Raw genomic sequence first — 20,479 nt, 5'->3', positions numbered from 1 at the left:
CTGGAAAAACACATGTCGTCAGACCTGATGTGTGGGACCAAAGAACCCAGCACGTTCATTGTCTATCAGGACCTCCGGGTGGGTGCCAGACGCTGAAATAACTGGTGTTGCCCCAGCTGGTGCTGCTTAGAAATGTGTTCCTGAAACTTCCTAGATCAGAACTGCCAACATCCTTGTGAAAGTGCAGATTCTTGACCCCTGATCCAGGCCTTTATTTGCATGAAGCCTGGCAGTCTATATTTTATCAAAATCTATACATGATTATGACAAATGCTGAAATGTCAGAATCATGCACTCAGAAATGCTTCACTCTCATAGATGTGAAAGGTGAGGCCCGTGGAAACTAAGAAATCAGCCCCAGACTACAGACTCAGCTGGGGTGGTGGCAAAAATGCCCACCAGGCTCCCCAGGGCCACCTGCCATGTTCCAGCCCAGCCCTGGGCTGGCTCCTGCCTCTGCGGAATGAGTCTCAGTGACCAGCCTCCAAGCATCTGGACAGGGAGCCACGTCACATCTTATTCTTTCTGGGGATAGGCTGTGGGGAGAAGCCCAGGCAGGGAGAGAAGTCGAGACGTGTGGGGCCTCCCAGGAGGGTGTGCTGGCCAGCACAGCCAGCTTGAGGGACCCTCTTGAAACAATTTCTTACTTGCAGCCTGTGATTTACAAATTACAAGAGCCACACACTAGACACGCTTCCATTCTTCCCAAGGTCTGTTGGGTACTGTATTGCATGATGATTTATCTCCTTGTTCTATCTTTCTAGTTGTCATATGCTGAGATGAATGAAAATCCAATGCGCCTGGGATCTGTGTTAACAGCTGGCTCAGGTTCAGAGTGACCAGAGGCTCAGGGGCCTGGTGGTGCAGAAAGGGGCAGGGAACCAGCACCCCCTGGGTATCTAGTGTGTTTCAGGCCGTGGAAGGGCTCTGAACACAGTCCATGTGCTGACCACATGGCCACCCTGAGGAAACACAATTACTTCTGTGTGTGATAGAAAATGAAGCTGGTGCTCAGATGGGTTACATTTCTTGACTAGGGCCACAGGCAGGAAGTGATGAGGCCTGAACGGAAACCCAGATCTCTTTGACCACAAAGCCCACGTTCCTGGCTTCATGAGACACCAGCAACTCCAGAGCTCTTCCAAGAAACACAGACGGAAGCCTGCGCTGCATAAAGAGCTCTGACCCAGGACGACGCCTCAGTGCGCACAGTGTCAGGACATGAGAGTATCCGCCACAGAGATGCTGTGCGCCAAGCCTGGACGTTTCCTAGCACCTTATGCTAGACTTTTAAAGTGTAAATACCAGACCCTTAACTCCCCACAAAATACTTACTAATTACAAGGAGATAAGAAGGTGACTTTATCAGGAGGCTCCCCAGTACATACCCTACCCAAGTGATGACAGTGATGGACCGACAAAATCGTAGTGAAATGCAATTAGCATAGGGAATCTCGCCTTTGTGATATTCCTGACAAAGATGCAAAGTTCGAATCTGACTAGGAGGGGACAGCAGATAACGCCAGAGTGAGAGACCTTCTACAAAAATAACTGGACTATAATCTTCACAAGTGCTAAGGTTCCAAGAGTCAAAGACCACGAAACTGCTCCAGGCTGATGGAGACTGCGTGACAGGACAACGTATGGGGACTCTGGGCTGGGGTTTGCCACAAAGGATTTTGACCACTATCCTGTGCTCTTCACGGTCATAAATACATATTAGTCATCAGGGTGACGGCGCAACAGGCTGACAACCAGCTCTCAAGTGGCTCAGGGAACCCGCTTTTTGTACTGTACTTGCAAAATGGCTGCAAAATTTTTACCAAATCCTCCCCCTCAAAGGGACTATACTCTTTAGAAGCTTACTTGATAAAGCATGAGGCAATGCGTATAACAGGGGTAAAGCCCAGGCTTAGGTCTGTGCCAACACTGGCCCACAAACCTTGCGGCAGTGATGGATACGCTCCACACCTGCTCTGTCCACGACATGACCACTGCCACACAGTGAATGAGCACTGCAAATGCAGCTAGTGCATCTCAGGGACTGAGCTCATTATTCTACCCAATTTAAATGCAAATAGCCAGGAGGGGGTGGCAGCTACCATACTGCACAGTGAAGATTTATACAGATCTGAGTTCAAGCCTAGCTCCGTAGTTTACCAATCTGAGACAAATGGCTTAAAATTAGGCCTGCATGGCTGTTGGGAGGAGTGACTGAGTGCAGATGAGTCAGGGGTCCATCTGTATCCCGTATCCCTTGTGGTGGGAACGCAGCCCCCTGCACCTGTGAAGGGCTGTCACTGCTGGAAGGTCCTCTTAGTCAGAAGCTATCTCCCTATTAACTGGCCCCCCGATAGAAGGGCTGCCCTCTGGGACCACGCAGAACCCTTCTCCTGCACCCCCATTACCTGGACAAGTTTTCTCTTCTGCAAAATACATCCCAACCTCCTTGACAATTGCCCACAGAACATAGCCAGTGGCCTGCAAAAGCACCAATATTCCTGCACAACTAATGTGGGCGGAAATGTTTTTTCCTAACCCAGTCAGGGAAATGCTGGCTAGCACCCTGGGAATCATCCCGGGCCCCGCCCCTCACTGACAGTGCTGATGACCATGATGAAAGCTCCTAGCCCACTCAGAGCCCAGGGACATCCCCTTCCCTTCACCGAGAGGCGTCTCTCACCGCAATGCATTGTGGGAGTCTGAAAACCGGCTGGCTTCCGTGTCCTTCATGATTGTCCAGTCAAAGACCAGTCCAGCCAGGGTGCTGAATGTGTTCCCTATGAGAGCAGATGGGGGAGGAAGGAAAAATGCAGGAGTTAGGTCCCTGGGGCCAAGAGAAGGGAAAGCACTTGGCATCACTGCAAAGGAGGCATCCTGCCTCCATCTGGGAGGGGGAAATTGAGGCTTAAAGGACCAGGGCCACATGACCATGAGGGGCTGGCTGAGTTGGGATGTGAACTCAGGCTTGTCTCAGGTGAACACTCATGTCCTTCCACCGCACCTCTGCCTTTGCTCACAACAGGTTCACTGTAGTGTGTAACACTATCACCTCTGGCACCTGTAAGTACTTTACAGTTGAGGCAGCAGCTCCTGAGGCTTGATTCATTTATGCCTCCTAGCACCTCCCCACCCAGAATCTCAGATGAGGGGGCAGAATCCCCAACCACCAGGCTTCCCATAACTATTCTTGTCTCTTCACCTGGACACTGAGACTCCCAGAGTCCCAAGGTGGAGAAGGCAGAAAGCCTTGTGCAGCTGGCCTTGGCTCTGAAGTCATGGCTTGTGTCTGTGCACCCTCAGACAGGGTGTCAGAACAAGCAGAGCCCAGTGGATGACTGGGCAATGATTCTCAGAGGAACGGGGCTCACAGTCAGTCTTAAACACTCTGTAAGGACATTCTTAGTGTAGCTATTAGCACCTATTATGTGGGGCAGACAGAACCAGGGACCTTGCAGCTTCAGAGCCAAGTTGATAGTGAGGAGGAAAACCCAGTGCCCAGTCTCCATAGGACGCACCTCCCCTGTCCTGGTTCAGGGGGCAGCAGAAAAACATTAAGCAATTCAATTAAACAAACACCTGCCAAATGCCTGCTGGTTTCAAAATCCAGTGTCAAAAAGAAAAGTCCAGAAAAATGGAGTCCTTGTTCTGTCCTCCAAGTGTTGTCTGTGCTTGACAACAGCGAGTAAATAACATAGGGACAGATTTTTCCTTGGAAGTCAGGGAGAGGTCCCCGGAGAACAGAATGTCTGGAAGGAGATGCCCAAAGGAACTGGGGCTTTTGAAAGCAGAAACAGCAAGGAATGATGGAAGGTGGTCTGAGCAGAACACACAGTGTAAGGAAAGGAGAAGGGAAAAGGAGGGGGCATCTCTGCTGTACATGAGGTGTCTGTGGGCTGGAAAATACTATGAAAAATGTCAACTCAATGCAGGCACTTTGCAGACAGCCTCAGGGCAAAAAGATGGACCTCAGTGCTGTGCAGGGACCCCATTCCTGGGGGGACCTCAGTGCTGTGCAGGGACCCCATGCCCGGGGAAAAAATACTGCAGCAGGAAACAGGCAGTGTGTCCTGGGGGACAAGAGCTCAAGCAACAAAGTCAGATATCCTGAATTCCACCCCCTACTCTGCCACCTATGAGCCATGTGACCTTGGACAAGTTACTTAAGCTCTCTGGGCCTCAGCTTCCTTGTCTATGCAAGCAGCATTGTCCACTGGGAGTAAACAATTGCACTTGTAAAGGGCCTGGCACAGTGCATGGCGCACACAGGGCACCTAGCAATGCTTCCTGAGCCAGAAGCAGAGTCTTTTTTGATGAACACCCTCCAATCTAGACAAGATGTATCCCCTGAGACTGCTATATCCTCAACTATTACAAGGGTCAAATTCATCTTCACAACAGAGACTGTACCCAGTAAAAAGGACACAGGCTCAGGGAAAACAAAGAAGAGATAATAGAGGTTCTAATCCAATGATTTCTGGGCAAGAATTACCAATAGAAAGTGATACACCCTCCCAGGGAATAATGAGGAAGGGAGTGAATCACCTGCTTACTGCAAAGTTGGGGCCTTGATTTGGGAGATTTATGAATGATCTAGTGTTTGTAAGTCAGCTGGTAAACTGTCCTCACGTGCCACTGAAATCTTAGGAGTGGGAAAGGCGACACTCACAGGCCACTGGGCATCTGTCCTGCGTGGGTAGGCCAGGAGCAACCCCCTCCCCGCCCGACATTGCCACTAACGGCCTGAGGGAAAGGATGCACAGCCAGGAGAAAAACAAAAGTGACTTGAAAATGACTTAACGATAACAGAAAAGATGAACAGAAACGAGTGTTGGTGAGGACATGGAAACACTGGAAGCTTCATACACTGTTGGTGAGAATGTAAATAGTTTAGCTGCTGTGAGAAAAAGTCTGGTAGTTCCTCAAACCAAATTAAACATAGACATTGCTGATGGCCCAGCAGTTCTACTCCTAGGGCTATACCCGAGAGGCACTTCCTAGGTGTATCTCAAACATGTGTCACACAAAGACTTGCACCCTCCGAATGTTCACAGCAGCACTATGCACAGTAGCCAAAAACACGAGAGAACGCAAATGTCCATCAACAGATAAATGAATACACCAACTGGTCTGGCCATGTAATGGAATATTATTCAGCCATGAAAAAACGAAGTACTTAACAAAAGGTCACACATTGTCTAATTTTATCCTTAAGAACTTGTGGCAGGAGGCAGCATAGGATGAACTCTGAGACCGCGCTGCGGTTTCTGGCCAGAGGCTAGCATGTCCTGGTTGCCAGGCAATACCTTTTAGCCCTTAGGTAGCAGCTAGGAATGAGTAGCCAGCAGGGAAATAAAGGCAGGGTGCTCACCATTGCAATCTATCAAAGAACTTAATAAAGGAGGCTAAAAGCAAAGGCTCACTCATTGACCCAGAAGCCCTGAGCCTGGTTCAATAAGACCGCCAGGCATTCGAAACGACACAAGTAAACTCTGACAGTGCAGGAAGGGGGAAGCCCTGGAAAGTCTGTGTGCATCATCTCCACTAGCTGGGAAAAGGAGACCTTGAGACTGTGTATTCATCCCAAGGCCTAGAAGGCGGAAGAGGAAAGGGATCCACAGTGAAGCCCATAAAACAACTTTGGGTAACTGCCTGCCTCCTGTCATGTATACAAAATGAACAAATAGAGCCTGGAGTAAGACAATGATTCAGGCTAACAGACCCCGACCCACACTTATGTTTGGGTAATCATGTCTGCCTGAGGGAAGCTGGCACCACCTTTACCTGTCAAGCAATATGTAACTTCTTCAGTCCCGCCTCACCAACTATATAAGTCATCAGAACAAAGGACTTGTTCTCTTGGCCTCTTTACTCTTTTGCCATGTGGGGGGAGGAAGGGCCTCTGGCCATCCTGCTCTGGCCCCTCTTGCCTTTGCTCTCCTATTAGAAAACAGAGCACTGATAAACTTTGCTGGTACGCTAGTAGACTTCCTCATCTGTAATTCTTTACTGCATTGGCAAGAAGAGCCAGGGTTTCTCTGGTAACAAAATGTCTACAATAGGCAAATCTATATACACAGAAAGTAGATCGGTGGTTGCCAGGGGCTGGATGAAAGAAAGAGTGAGAAGTTACTACTAATGGAGATAGGGCCTCTTTTTCATAGTGATGAAAATTCTACAATTAATGGTAATGTTTGCATGATTTTTGGAGTATATTAAAAACCACTAAATTATACATTTTAAACAGGTGAATTGCATGATAAAAATAGTGATAAAAATAAAAAATCTTTTTAAAACCTGTGACTTTAAAAAATGTGACTTAAGTTAGGAAATAGAACACAGTGGTCAAAAGAATGGATGGGTAAACTAAATTACGGCCCCTGGGACAAATAGGGCCCCCTGCCAGTTTTTCTAAATAAAGTTTTATTAAAGCAGAGCCATGCCCATTCATTTACATATCATATAAGACTGTTTCAAGGCAACAATGGCAGAACTAAGTAACTGCAGCAGACTGTTTGGACAGCAAAGCCTCAACGTCTACTATCCAGCCCTTCGCAAAGTTTGCTAACTCCTGGCAAATAGAGTGAACTCTGGAGCCAGGCTGGGGCTCAGACTCTGTCTCTGCTAAACACTGACTAAATTTCTATGTCCTCGTGTGCACGTTTGTGTTCACTCTCTGTGCCACAGTCTCATCACCTAGACATGAAATGAGTTGGAAAATGTAAGGTGTACAGAGGAGTGCCTGGCTCAAACTTTGAGTTTTTTGTTCCCAAGAACAGCACACGAACACTCCCTCCCCCCGAGTCCTGCATGTGAGTTCCTATCACCTCACTGTACAAACCCCTTTCTCAGCTTCCAAATGCCAAGTCTGGTGCACAGCATCCTGCATCTCACCTCTGTCTGAACTTTACTCTCTTCTAGAATAAAATGGCCTTCCCTCCTTTGCAAACTCCACATCCTCAAGGCTCAGTCAATCATCATGTCTTCTAAGAAACTGTTCTACTTCTGTCCTCCACACCCCACCTCCAACCTTCCCAGGGGTTGGCTCTCCCTAACTCTGTGGTCCATTCCCACTTGCCATCTAATTTGATCTAAACAGTACCTCCTGAGATGCACGTGGGCATTTATTTACACACGGACCTCTCTCAAAAGTGGAGATTATGGGGGCAGAGGCCAAGACCTTCCTTCCCTGGAAGCAGCCCCAGGACCTGGCAAATGCCCAGTAGGTAGAAGGTGATCAGATGCTACCCGCCTGAGTGCCCACTATGCACCATGCAGCACTACACCCTTTACATGCTTCTTACCAAGTCCTTCCAGCCCCCAGGTAAGCATCACTATCTCACTTTCACAGACCAGAAAGCAGGGAAGTTAGGCAACTGACCTGATGGGTGAACACATGGAGGAAGAGAAGGTTGCTCCTCCAAGGGAAATCTGGTGCTGGTTAGAGATGTTTCATTGTCACACCTTGGGGAGTTCTGCTAGCTTCGAGTGGGCAGAGGCCAGGTATGCTGCTAAACACCCTCTAACACACTGGACAGCTTTTCACCACAATAATCATCTTCCCCCAGTGTCAATACTCCCTAGGCTGAGAAACCCTGATCAGAAATTTTTTTTAGAGGGGCTTGAGAGGGTGGTCAGTGAAGATTTCAAAGACAAGGTGAGACTTGGTTTGAATTTGAAGTTTGGAAGATCCTCCATCTTAAAGGCATCTTTTGCCTGAGTTACTTTCTTCAACAAGAATCTTAACCTACGTACGTACTAGATTTATTAAGGTGATCACTTCGTAAGATATATAAATGTCTATTCACTATGTTATACAACTAAAACTAATGTTTTTAATTTTATTTTTAAATTAAAGTTTACATTCAGTATTATTTTGTACTAGTTTCAGGTGTATAGCATAGCGGTTAAACAGTTATATACTTTGCACGGTTTTCTCCTTGATGTTTCCAGTTCCCCCCCGGCACCATGCACAGTTACTGTAGCACTCCTCCCTGCATTCCTTGTGCTGTGCTTAATACCCTGTGACTACTCTGAACTGCCAGTTGTACTTCGTAATCCCCTCACCATTTTCCACCCAGCCCCCAACCCCCTCCACCTGAAACTAATATAGTATTATATGTCAAATGTAATTGAGAAATAAGTTTTATAAATAAATTGATTAAATGTAATTTAAACTGACAAGAACAGATGCCACACTTGATCTTAGGCAAAAGGCCGAGAAGATATTAAATGTAATTTAAAAAGAGAAGAAAAAGAATCTTAACCTACAAATTTTTCCTCCACTCCTTTACCACCAGGTCAGGCTACGACCAGGACAGTCTGCTACACATAACAGACATCCTAAGAGGGGTCCGAGCCCAGGCAAGTTGGTACTCAGCTCTGGGGCAGTGAAACGAGAAGGATGGGCATGGAGCCAGCAGCACAGCTGTGTCCCAGCTGCGTGCACACACACACACACTCACAAACACACACCCCACACACATTCGTATATGCACACACTCATAAATACACACTCACACACTCTGCATTCTGGACCAGGAGCCAATACCCATCACTGAACACCTTCCCCTGTTCACACCACGCTGACCCAGGCGCAGGAGCCTCTTCTAGCTTCCCATCACCCAGATATCATGTCCCAAAAAGGAGCCTTTACTAAACACAGTCCCCGTGCACAGGCATGAAGTCAGCCTCCAAGAGATGCAAAAGCTCTCGACTCATCAGCCCTACTATACAGGGACCAGTGTGCACCAGAAGTAGCTATGGCCCCCCTGCCAATAAGGGCCTAGGGCCACCTCAAGAATGGTCCGGACCTCTTCAAGCCCCCTTCAGGGCTAGCCCAGCACCAAATTTAATTTCCTGGTTGAAGCAGCCTTCTGTGGGGAACAGTAGGGCCATTACAGGGGAAAAAAGAAAGAGATGGCCAGGGGGACGTCCTCACCTTCAGAGTCCAGGGCCTGGATCTTCAGCTCCAGGGGTGAGTCCTCCAGGTAGAGTTCGCGGGTGGTGGAGACGATCTGAATGCCATGGATGAGGTCAACAATGGCATCACAGCGCAGAACCTGTCCTGTGGCTGAAGGCACAAGACCAAGGGGTCAGATGGGTCCGTGCCATGACTGCCACCCTACCTACAAGGGGTCAGATGGGTCAGTGCCATGACTGCCACCCTACCCACCACATGGCCTTGCAAGTCAAGTGGTCTTACACTTTGGCAAAGACTAGAGCAACCAACGAACCAAGCACCACAAAATGGGGCTGGAAGAACCACACTAAGCCTCAGAAGCCAAGCAGGTTCGTTCAAGTACCACCATTAAGTTCAATGACAAGGGCTCCAGTATGAGTGAACACCTGAAGCAGTACTGTTCTGACGCCTGTCCCTAACTACTGATTTTAGAAATGCCACCTGTTCGTTTCTATTACCTACACTGGTATTTTTACATGAGACTACCAATGATACCATGGAAGAAAAGGGGTATGTTTGCATGCATATGGATTTTTTCATTGTTCCACAAATAAGACATACAAATGGCATGTGTCTTATCTGGCAAACTCTCTAGCGCAAAAATAACCATATGTTACATAAAATCATCCTGATCATCTCCAGGCACCACACAAAAAACTTCCTGTGCACTATCAATGGTACTTTGTTAGAAAGCAATACAGCCCCACTTATCAAAAACCTTAAAAATATTCATATGCTGCTCTGGCTGGTGTGGCTAAGTGGATTGAATGTCAGCCTGTGAGCCAAAGGTTCACTGGTTCAATTCCCAGTGAAGGCACATGCCTGGGTTGCAGGCCAGGTCCCCAGTAGGGAGCGTGCAAGAGGCAACCACACATTGATGTTTCTGTCCCTCTCTCTAAAAATGAATAAATAAAAATCTTTAAAAAATATTCATATGCTGTGTGACCCAGTAAAACTGGGAATCTATTGTTAGCTAGAAATGGCTTAAAAGAATCCAAAATTGTTCTCTGATTAAGAATTTTTATTTTTCTATATAACACTGAAACAAACATCTGAAAATAATATAAATGCCCAATGTAAGGAATGCTGATAGGACAAGCTCCTGTGAAGAATATTACTCAGCCACTAATAACAATTCCATAATAAGAGAGAAAACTTTTCACATCATGTTAGAAGCATGACAGAAAATTACAGTAATCATTTTCTAAACATTTTACAACCATAATATGGTAAATTAAATAGGGGGAAGTGAAAGGATTGCAACGACTTTCTTCATTCTGACTCAATACCCATTAAGAGTGATTTGCATAATAAATATTGAGAAATGAAAGTCAGCCTCTGTGAGAGGGAAAACAGTACAAAGTGCTGGCAGAAGGAACCCAGGTGGGTGCTGCCTGCTCAGCACCCCTGTCCTCCCTGGGTGTCCTCTGGCCCAACAAGAGAAACAGCACTGCCACCACGGGCTCCGGTGGCATCTATGGCTGGGGGTCTCAATGGGGTATTTTTCACATCATTGCCCCAGGGACTGCACAGGACATCCAAACCCTTACTGATGTCCTCTGCAAAGATGATGCTTGTCAGGCGGGCCGGCTGGGACAGACGAGCCTGCACCACTGCCTTCTGGGAACACTGCTGCTCGTCCAGATCCAGGGGCTCTATGCTGGCCACCTCTGGCCGGCTCGATGACCTGTGGTAAGAAGACAAGACTTTACTCCCTGGAGCCACCCCACGAAGCACAGCTGGGACCAGAAGCAAAGCCTTGGCTCCCCATCCAGGCTCTTTTCCTGGCTCACACACAGATTAGAGGAGGGCAGTCTCCACAAGCTTCAAACCCAGAGGAGAAATGAGGCCCAGCCACAACCCCTCTGATAGGAGGATGACTATTTGAGGACATGCACCCCTGTACACATTCCTCCACTGAAATAGGGCATCCAAGGAGACTGAAGACTTGGAAGGCACTTCAATGTTCAATAGGTAAGTCGCCTTACAAGGCTATTCTCTGGAATTGGAAATAATGCTACACTAGGAGGAAAACTGCCTGTGCTGTCTGGTAAGAAGACACTTGTATCTCTATTGATCTCTATGCCGGGCCTGGCAGACAGCTGGCTCCAACATTAGGTCCCATCACCAAATAGGCCCTACCAAACCTGGAGATGACCGACCATAATGGCCACAATAAAATAAAGTCCCCATATGATGGCGCTGACATCATGGTGATGCGGTAAGAAAGGCAGATCAACAAACAAACAAATAAATCAGCAAAATCTGCGAGATGGCTCCCATGGAGAGATGGGCTTCAAGAATACGAGGATGAAGGGGCAGCATGACTCTGGGAGGCACCCAGGGCCAGCACCATGGTTTCTCACCTACGACATGTGGTAACAGCTGTTCCGAGTTGAGGTGAGATGGGAGTAAGTGGGTATGGGCAGAGTGGACACAGCATGGAGAGCACAGAAGGATGAGCACTGCCCTGCAGCTGTCTGTAGGCAGAGTGCTCAGGGAAGCCTCTCTGAGGTGGCCTCTCAGTGACATGGTGCAAACGCTGGTGTACCGGTCCTGGACCAGTCAGTGAAGGTCCTGAGGTGGAAAGCAACTAGGCATGCTCCGAGAGTAAGAGGGCCAGGGCAGTCCAAGCCCTGGGGCTCCAGAAGATAAGAGATGCTACAGACAAGAAGATGGGCAGCTGCTGAAGTCAAGGAGAGAAGAGGCTGTGAAGTCAAAGGCAGGCGGTCAGGTGAAGGTGATGGCTGGGCTCCGGTCAAGGAGATAGGAAGGGCTGAAGTCAAGGAGCTAGGTTTTGGAGGTCAAGGAGATTACAGAGGCTGAAGTCAAGGAGATGGGAGGTGCAGAAGTCAAGGACAAGAGAGGTGATGAGGCTGGGTAGGCAATGAAGGCGACAGTAAGGAGCTTAGATTTATTCAAAGAGAAATGACAAGTCACTGGGAATCTTAAGCAGGTGAACATTATAACCCAATGAACCTTTACAAAACAGAGAGTAAGATGCTGCCCTCAGTGAGCTCACAGTGCGATGGAGGACCCAGGGAAGGAGTACTGGCTGCACACAGCACCCAAGGCTCATTCCTAGGAATGCACTCAGCACAGCACCCAGCAGAAGCAGGCACAGCACGTCTTTGCTTCCCTCCCCGCCCTTAGCTTAAATTCACTGAAACATCAATGTTCTGGGATAGTCAGAAGGAAACTTGTAAAAACTGCCTGGTGTTAAAAAGCAATGATGTGAATTACATTCAAACAGACACGTCCAAGTCCTCCAGCTTGAAGCCAAGTGTCTCCCCATGAGCCACGCAGCACAGCAGTGACCGCAAACACGCCTACGGAGGCTTTGATTGCACCAACATCACAGGCGGCTGAGCTGCTGGCAGGGTGCCTGGAGTGGGTCAATACCTTTACTGAAAGTACGCTGAAAACAAAGGCCACCCACAGTCAAGGAAAGAAGTCTAAGCCTCTGAGGAAATGCAACTGTGGTCCCCTCACTGAGAGATCTGAGAAAAGAGAATTTCAGACACTGAAGGCAGACAACAAAGTGGACGAGGATACCTGAGAGGTAAGAAAAGGCACCTGTGTCAAAATGCTCACACTGTGCTAGAAACACACCCCATTTAACTAGTCACAGATTTGGAACTCTAACAGCATTTTCAAAGGACATTAAGTCTTCTATACACATACGTACACACACAACACTTGCTGTGAAAACAAGAGGACAAATTAGAAAACTCACACAGATCAAAGGAGGCAGGACAAATAAATGCAATACAGGATCCCGGATTTGGTCCAGGGACAGAAAAAAGCCTTACTGGAAAAACTGGTTAAATCCAAACAGCCTAGAGTTTAGTGAACTGTCAGGTACCAATGTCAATGTCTTCATTTTGACAAGTGTTCCTCGTTATGGAAAATGTCAACATTTGGGGGGAGATGGGAAAAAAGTTTACAGGAACTCTGTCTCATCTTTGTAACTCCCCTGTAAACCTTGTTGGGAACTGCCCTGCCTGGTTTCAGAAGCTGCAACCCCCCATGGCTAAGGCTGAGTGAGCAACCTTTAGACCATGAGGCACTAAGGAGACAAAGCTTATCCCCCATCCCCCTGGCAAGGGGGCCACCTCTGCCCCCTTTACTTCATCCATAACTGGCCCCCAATACTTGCTCGGTTAGCCAATGCTGGGTAAGATTTCTCAAGGGAGAATCGACCTAAGACAGGCATGATCATGTGGCCCCCAGGTGATCAGGCCTAAGAAAGAATACATAAAATCCTGTGAAACCCGCTTTGCTAAGAATGCTCTCAACTAAATGATAAGGGTCCGAGAAGAAAATTAGTTTGTTTCCCAAAGTTTTGTAGCCCTTTAGCTAATAGACCCTGACTCAGAATAAGCCCTCGTAGTTCTTCGTATGCTATGTATTGTTTGATCCTTACTGCATGATAATGATTAATAAGCTTTACCTGTATTCCTGTGAAAATTAACCCAATAAAGGCCTGTCAAGGTAAGGGCACAAGGCGAGAGAGTGGCCATGCCGTCTCTTTTCCTCAACAGGACTCGGTGGTCTGTGTGAATTTGTCTCGTATCTCATCCATAACACCGTGGATACTGCAAGCCAGTGCATGCATCAAACCTAAAATTATTCCAAGTTTTAAATTTTTTAAAAAGACCGAGGGAGAAAGGAATAGGCAGAATGTAGAGGATTTTTAGGGCTGTGTAACTATTCTGTATGAGATTATAATAATACAAGCATTCATACATTTGCCCAAACCTGGAGAATTTACAACTCTGAGTATAAACTGTGATGTAAACTGTGGACTCTGGAAAATAATGTGTCGGCGTAGCTTCATCACTTGTAGTAAATGCACTACGGTAGTGTGGGGTATTAATACTGGGGGATGCTGTGAGGAGGAGTGCTATATGCGAAATCCATAATTGGGCTCAATTTTTTTATGAACCTACAACTGCTCTAAAAAACCAAGCCTGTTGGGGGAAAAAAAAGCAATCCTGCTTCTACCTGAGAAACAGTGTAGTTTTTCTTATTTAGCAGTCCCTGGGAACTAGAGATCTGGACTCCAGTCTGGGCTATAAATCCAACCCCCCTCTCCGAGCCTTACTCTCTTCAAGAATAAACTAGGGACAGCACCTTTGTTCTCGCTCCCTCACAGCACTGAGTTAATCTCAGGCAGAGCTCCAATAAATACATCAATGCACATAAGAAAAGAGTTATTCTAGTTCAAGTTGGAGACCTGAAATCTCCATCCCACCTCCCCCAGCCCTTCCATGGTCTGCTCCTGAGACGCCCAGACAGCCATGAAAGCCTGACTGGAAACACCACACCTTTCCCTTTGTACCTACTGTTTGCAGGACTTTGTCAAGTGCAAGTATGGTCCCTAAAGCAGGAGTCCCCAACCTCTGAGCCACAGACTGGTACCAATCCGGGCCTGTTAAGAACTGGGCCACAGAGCAGGAGGCGAGCTTGAATGTAATGTGCTTGAATTGTCCCAAAACCATCCCCCCTTCACCCTGTGGAAAAGTTATCCCCAACAAAACCAGTCCCTGGTGCCAAAAAGGTTGGGGACCACTAAAGCATCTGTATCCAGTGAAATATGAGGTGAATCACACTTAAAAATTTTAATTGACTTATGAAAAGTAACAGGTAAAATTAATTTAATAAACAAATCTTTTTTAGAGTAGTTTTAGGTTCACAGCAACATTGAGTGGAAAGTACATTTTCCCCATGCTCCCTGCCCACAGTGCACAGCCTTCCCCACTATCAACCTCCCCCACCAGATGGCGCATCTGCTATAGATGATGAACCTACACCATACCTCATCATCACCCTGAGTCCAGTTGACACAAGGGTTCACTTCTGGTATTGTACATTCTATGGATTTGGACAAACATATGATAACACATGTCTGCCACTGTGGCATCAAACAGAGTAGTTTCACTGCCCTAAGAATCCTCTCTGCCAATTCATCCCTTTTTTCTCATGTTGTCAAAATTTTATTTTTGTCAGTCTAATGGTTGAAAATATTATATCTTGTTTTCTGTATATTTTATTGATTATGCTATTATAACTGTTCTACATTTTCTCCCCTTTATTCCTCTCCATGCTATACCCCCCTCCTACCAGAATTCCTGCTCCTTAGTTCATGTCCATGGGTAGTACATGTAAGTCCTTTTGCTTCTACATTTCCTAAACTATTCTAAACCTCCCCATCTATTTTGTACCTGCTACCATTTATGCTTCTTAGTCCCTGTACCTTTTCCCCATGTCTCCCTCTTCCCACTCCCTGCTGATAACCCTCCGTGTGATCTCCATTTCCATGATTCTGTTCCTGTTCTAGCTGTTTGCTTAGTTTCATTTTTCTTTTTAGGTTCAGTTTGTTCTTTTGTTTCATTTAGGTTCAGTTGTTGATAGTTGTGAGTTTGTTGTCATTTTACTATTCATAGTTTTGATGATCTTCTTTTTCTTAAATAAGTCCCTTTAACATTTCATAGAATAAGGGCTTGGTGATGATGAACTCCTTTAACTTGACCTTATCTGGGAAGCACTTTATCTGCCCTTCCATTCTAAATGACAGCTTTGCTGGGTAGAGTCATCTTGGATGTAGGTTCTTGCCTTTCATGACTTGGAATACTTCTTTCCAGCCCCTTCTTGCCCATAAGGTTGCCTTTGAGAAATCTGCTGAGTCTTATGGGGGCTCCTTTGTAGGTAACTGCCACCTTTTCTCTTGTTGCTTTTTAAGATTCTCTCCTTCTCTTTAATCTTGGGTAATGTAATTACGATGTGCCTTGGTGTGTGCTTCCTTGGGGTCCAACTTCTTTGGGAGCCTCTCAGCTTTCTGGGCCTCTTGGAAGTCTATTTCCTTTGCCAGATTGGGGAAGTTCTCCTTCATTATTTGTTCAAATAAGTTTTTGATTTCTTGCCTTTCCTCTTCTCCTTCTGGCACCCCTATGATTTGAATGTTGGAATGTTCAAAATTATCCCAGAGGTTCCTAAGCCTCTCTTCATTGTTTGAATTCTTGTTTCTTCATTCTGTTCTGATTGAGTGTTTATTTACTTATTCTGCTCCAAACTGTTCGAGTCCCAGTTTCCTTCCCTTCACTGTTGGTTCCCTGTGTATTTTTCCTTTAAAATATTTTTATTAGTTTTACTTTTTTTAAAAAAAGATTTTACCTATTTATTCTTAGACATAGAGGGAGGGGAGAGAGAGAGAAACATCAATGTGTGGATGCCTCTTGCACACTCCCCCCAGGGGACCTGGCCCACAACCCAGGCATGTGCCCCAGCTGGGGATCACACAGGCAACCCTTTCATTCACAGGCCAGCACTCAATCCAGAGCCACACCAGCCAGGACTGTATATTTTTCTTTACTTCATTCTGTACAGTCTTCACTTTCTCCTCTATTCTGTGACCACCTCAACCACTTCTGTGAGCATCCTGATTACCAGTGCTTTAAACTCTGCGTCTGATAAGTTGGCTGTCTCTTCATCACTTACTTCTATTTTTGGAGTTTTGACCTGTTCTTTCACTTGTGCCATATTTCTTTGTCTCAGCACACCCATAACACTGTGAGGGGCACAGCCTTAAGTATTTGCCACGGCGGGTCAACCCAGGTCACTGTGTTGTGGCACTGTATGTGGGGGAGGGGTCAGAGAGGGAACAATGCTTCTATCCCACAAGCAAATTGGGCCCTTCTGGTGCTGATTCCCAGGTAGGTAGTTTTGTGTACGCTCTTGGACACTGTGCTCTCTCCAGTGAGCTCTCCTGTGAGGCTGGGAGTTTCTCTTGTAGCCACGACCTTGACATGTTTTTATAGCCAGAGGTTTTGAGGCTTTTTCCATGCTAGAATACTAGGTTATGCAGTCTGTCTCACTCCCCAGTTGGTCCTCCAGTTTATCTGCACCCAAATGTGGTACCACCTAGTCTTCCAGCTGCTGCCTTGCCGCACATCCTCTCGGCCCCTCCTATCAGTCTGAATGAATGTTTGTTCTTTAACTCCTTGGTTGCTGGACTTATACACAGTTCAATTTTCTGGCAGTTCTGGTTATTTTTTGTTTTTAAACTAGTTGTCCTTTTGGTTGTGTGAGGAGGCAAAGTGTATCTACCTATGCCTCCATCTTGGCCAGAAGTCCATTCATCCTATTTATAAAGTCCCTATTAAAAAGCCTTATTAAAGAAAAATAACTGGTAAGATTAATTTTAATAATACATGTTATTTAACCCAACATACCCCAAATATCACCATTCAACATGGGGCCCCAGTGGTATGTCAAGCACTCACAAGTCATAAGTGGTGAGTGAGTATGGGATTCGACAGCCAGCTCTGGAGACTGGACTCAGGTGGAGAGCCAGTCCCATGGTGCTCTTCATTCACCACTCCATGTAGGCATCTTCTGGTCCTTGCCCAGGGTTGGATGGGTGTAGAGGGTGGGGGTGGGGAGGGGAGGTGGCAGGTGCTGAGCCCTCCTGCCATCTCTTCAGAAGGCTCTTGGCACAGAGGGCTGACCCAAGGGCAGTAAGTGTAGCCTGGAGATGAGACAAAGCAGCAGGCCTTACCTCCAGCAGCTTGGGAAGGAAGTACCCAGCCTGATGCAGGTCTGCAGCAGGGTGGCTGTTCCAGCCTGAAGACAGTGGGATCCTTTGTAGGGGGAAGAGCCCCAACAGGAGCCTGAAGCAGTTGGGAATCCCTGCCCCTATTCAACTAAGGCTGAGCTCCATGCAACGGGAGCCAGACTGATCCTCACAGGGCTGGCAGGAGGGCTGGAAACACTTTATAATAAATGCTAAAGTGCTGAAAAAAGTCAGCAGCAGACATGGCAAACTACCAGGGTGTGAACAACCACATACCCACTTTCACTTGGGAATCTCCTCTGGGCTCCAGCTCACTCCATCTGAAGCTGGAAGGGCTCGTCCCGATATCGCAGAAGGTTTATGACAGCCTAGGCGTTGTTTCTACAACCAGCAGAAGGTTCTTTTTAGTTGTCTGACTCTTTGTTGGATATTCTGAAGCCATTTGCCTTGGCCATACTTTTAAGGGGCACAGAAAAACACAGAATCCAGCAATGATGTGTCCTTGGGCCTCACCGTCCCCCTGACAGTGAGGTTCTGGTGATCCACACTGTAATCTGCCACCACCAAAGCCAGGTCCCCTGCTCCAACAGCCCAATTCACTTGGATGCAGCATCATGTTCTCCCAAAGAAAGAGGTCCTGGCTCATTATTGGCTTTTCTGCTGAAGAGTCTTTGTGTGCCCCGCAGTTTAAACTGACTACCACTCCTCAAAAAAGATGTATACTGCCCCAACTTGCATACACTTGGCTCTTCCATGCATCTTGACTGCTGGCTGGCATGTCTGTCCCACCATCCCAAATTCAACAATACTCCCCATGGGCCACATGGAAGTGTTAAGGTCTTTCTCTGGGCCCCTTGTGTTTTGGATAACATTATCATTTACACTAGTAGACTGAGTTAAGCAGACTGCCCTCTCTAATGTGGTGGGCATCACCGAATCAGTTGAAAGCCTGATGCTGAGTGGTAAAGTAGCACTCTGTGACGGCAACATGGCTTGCTCAGTTCTCTATTGAGAACTGCTGGACAGTGAAGTCCTTAAAACAGCAGGGTGCTGCCACTCACTCACCAGCTGCGGGACTTTGAGCAAATGATTTAACCTCTTTGGGCCTCCACTGCTCTTCTGTAAAATGGGAATAAAAATAATACCTGCTGCAAAGAGTTGGAGTAGTTTAAATACATAACAAAGCGCTTATCATAGGGCTTTGCATATAGTAAGCTCTCAACTTTGGCAAACAAGAGGAAGCTCCCAAATAAAGGGCTTGCGGCCCTGCAGTATTTGGTATGATTCCAAGCACAGGAACGATGCTCTTTAAACAAATTAAGAAAAGGTGGGCGCTTCTCTATTGTGATCATTTTTGCTTGACCCTGTCCATCCCCTTCTCTTAATGGAACCTCACCCTGATCCCTGTTGTCAGGGTCCCAAGAGCAGCCTCCTCAATCGCTCATCCCCATCCCACCTTCCTCAGACCCACAAGCAAAAACCCAGTCCCAAAAGAGGGTTCCTGATCCAAGGTCACATTCCTGGCGAGAGCCTGGAATGGCTCTTGGGAGGAATGCGACTTCAAGTCTAAACTCTGCTGAGAAGCCTCTTCCTTCCTTTTAGCTTTCTCACCTCTCGGCCTCAGTTCCTTTGCTTATGTCGTTCCCTCCATTTCACATGCCCTTCTCACCCACCCTGATGTTGTCCAACTTCTATGGCTCATGGCAAACAGCAACTCTTCCGTGGACACATCCATGAGCCTTCTCACCTACCCTCTTCTCAGTTCCCTCAGTATCACTGGTCTACCTTGAAGTCCCTACTTCATTTATTCATTCACTGAATCCACATTCACTGGGTTATGTGCAATGTCCCAGTTACCACTCTAAGTGCTGGGGATACAACAAAGTACTAAATATACATTAATCTTCACCTTCACAGAGCTTACATTTTAGTGGGAAGAGAACAGAATAAACAAAATGAATGCTATGGAATCTTGGGAAATAGAGCTACGGAAAACATAAAGCAGGGAAGGGGAAGGTTGTAATTTTCAGGAGCATGGTGAGAACTTGGAGAGGGTGATGTGGGAGCAGAGGCCCACATGTCTGCAAAGGAGAGGCAGGTATGGACTCCTGGACATCTGGAAGAGGAGTCTGGGGGAAAGAATCAGCAAGTGCAAAAGCTCCAAGACAAGGGCTTGGAAATAATGCTCTTCCCTGTCCAACTTCCTCCAGATGTGACAGCAGGACAGAGCCCATGGCTGGTTCATTTCTTGCTCCACTGCACTAGCATATGACTATTGTATGAGGATGATTATATGACTTTTCTTCTTCATTTTATTGATGCAGTAAATTATACTGATAGTTCTGTTAATGTTAAACCAGCCTTGCACTACTGGTCTTTGACCCCAGGTGGTCATGATACATTATCCTTTTAATATTTTCCTGAAATTGATCTGCTAGTATCATGTTAAGAAATTTTGTGCTTTTGGTCTATGGATTTCTTCTATTTGTAATGTTTTTGTCAGGTTTGCAATCAGTATAATGTTGGCCATACAAAAATGAGCTAGGAAATGATCATTCTCTTTCCTGAGTTTATTTTTTTAATATATTTTATTGATTATGCCATTACAGTTGTTCTATTCCCCCCTTCATTCCCCTCCACCCTGCACACCCCCTCCCCCACCATTCCCCCCTTTAGTTTATGACCACGTGTCTCAAGTTCTTTAGATTCTATATATCCCATACAATTCTTGCCCTCCCCCCTATCTATTTTCTACCTACCGTCTATGCTACTTATTTTCTGTATCTTCTCCCCCCATCTCCTTCTCCCACTCCCCTGTTGCTAACCCTCCATGTGTTCTCCATTTCTGTGGTTCTCTTCCTGTTCTAGTTGTCCTCTTAGTTTGCTTTTGTTTTAGGTGTGGTTCTTAATAACTGTGAGTTTGCTGTCCTTTCACTGTTCAT

General features: G+C 46.6%; 1 protein-coding gene and 1 pseudogene across 1 annotated transcript in view; both read right to left on the bottom strand.

The window, feature by feature from the left end:
- NUP210 (nucleoporin 210) overlaps positions 1-20,479 on the bottom strand; it is a 118,906-nt gene that overhangs the window by 88,363 nt on the left and 10,064 nt on the right. The window contains exons 2-4 of the mRNA XM_037167396.2: positions 10,513-10,649; positions 8,942-9,073; positions 2,684-2,780 (exon numbers count right to left, since the gene is read on the bottom strand). Coding sequence (XP_037023291.2) covers positions 2,684-2,780; positions 8,942-9,073; positions 10,513-10,649 — 366 coding nt within the window. The remainder of the gene's footprint in view (positions 1-2,683; positions 2,781-8,941; positions 9,074-10,512; positions 10,650-20,479) is intronic.
- LOC119065465 (uncharacterized) lies at positions 8,128-8,229 on the bottom strand (annotated as a pseudogene).

The sequence above is a fragment of the Artibeus jamaicensis genome, unplaced genomic scaffold, assembly GCF_021234435.1.
Source record: "Artibeus jamaicensis isolate MK-2021 breed Jamaican fruit bat unplaced genomic scaffold, CSHL_Jam_final contig_793, whole genome shotgun sequence".
Lineage (NCBI taxonomy): Eukaryota > Metazoa > Chordata > Mammalia > Chiroptera > Phyllostomidae > Artibeus > Artibeus jamaicensis.
The sequence above is the reverse complement of the archived record's forward strand: the minus strand, read 5'-3'. Positions and strand labels throughout refer to the sequence as shown.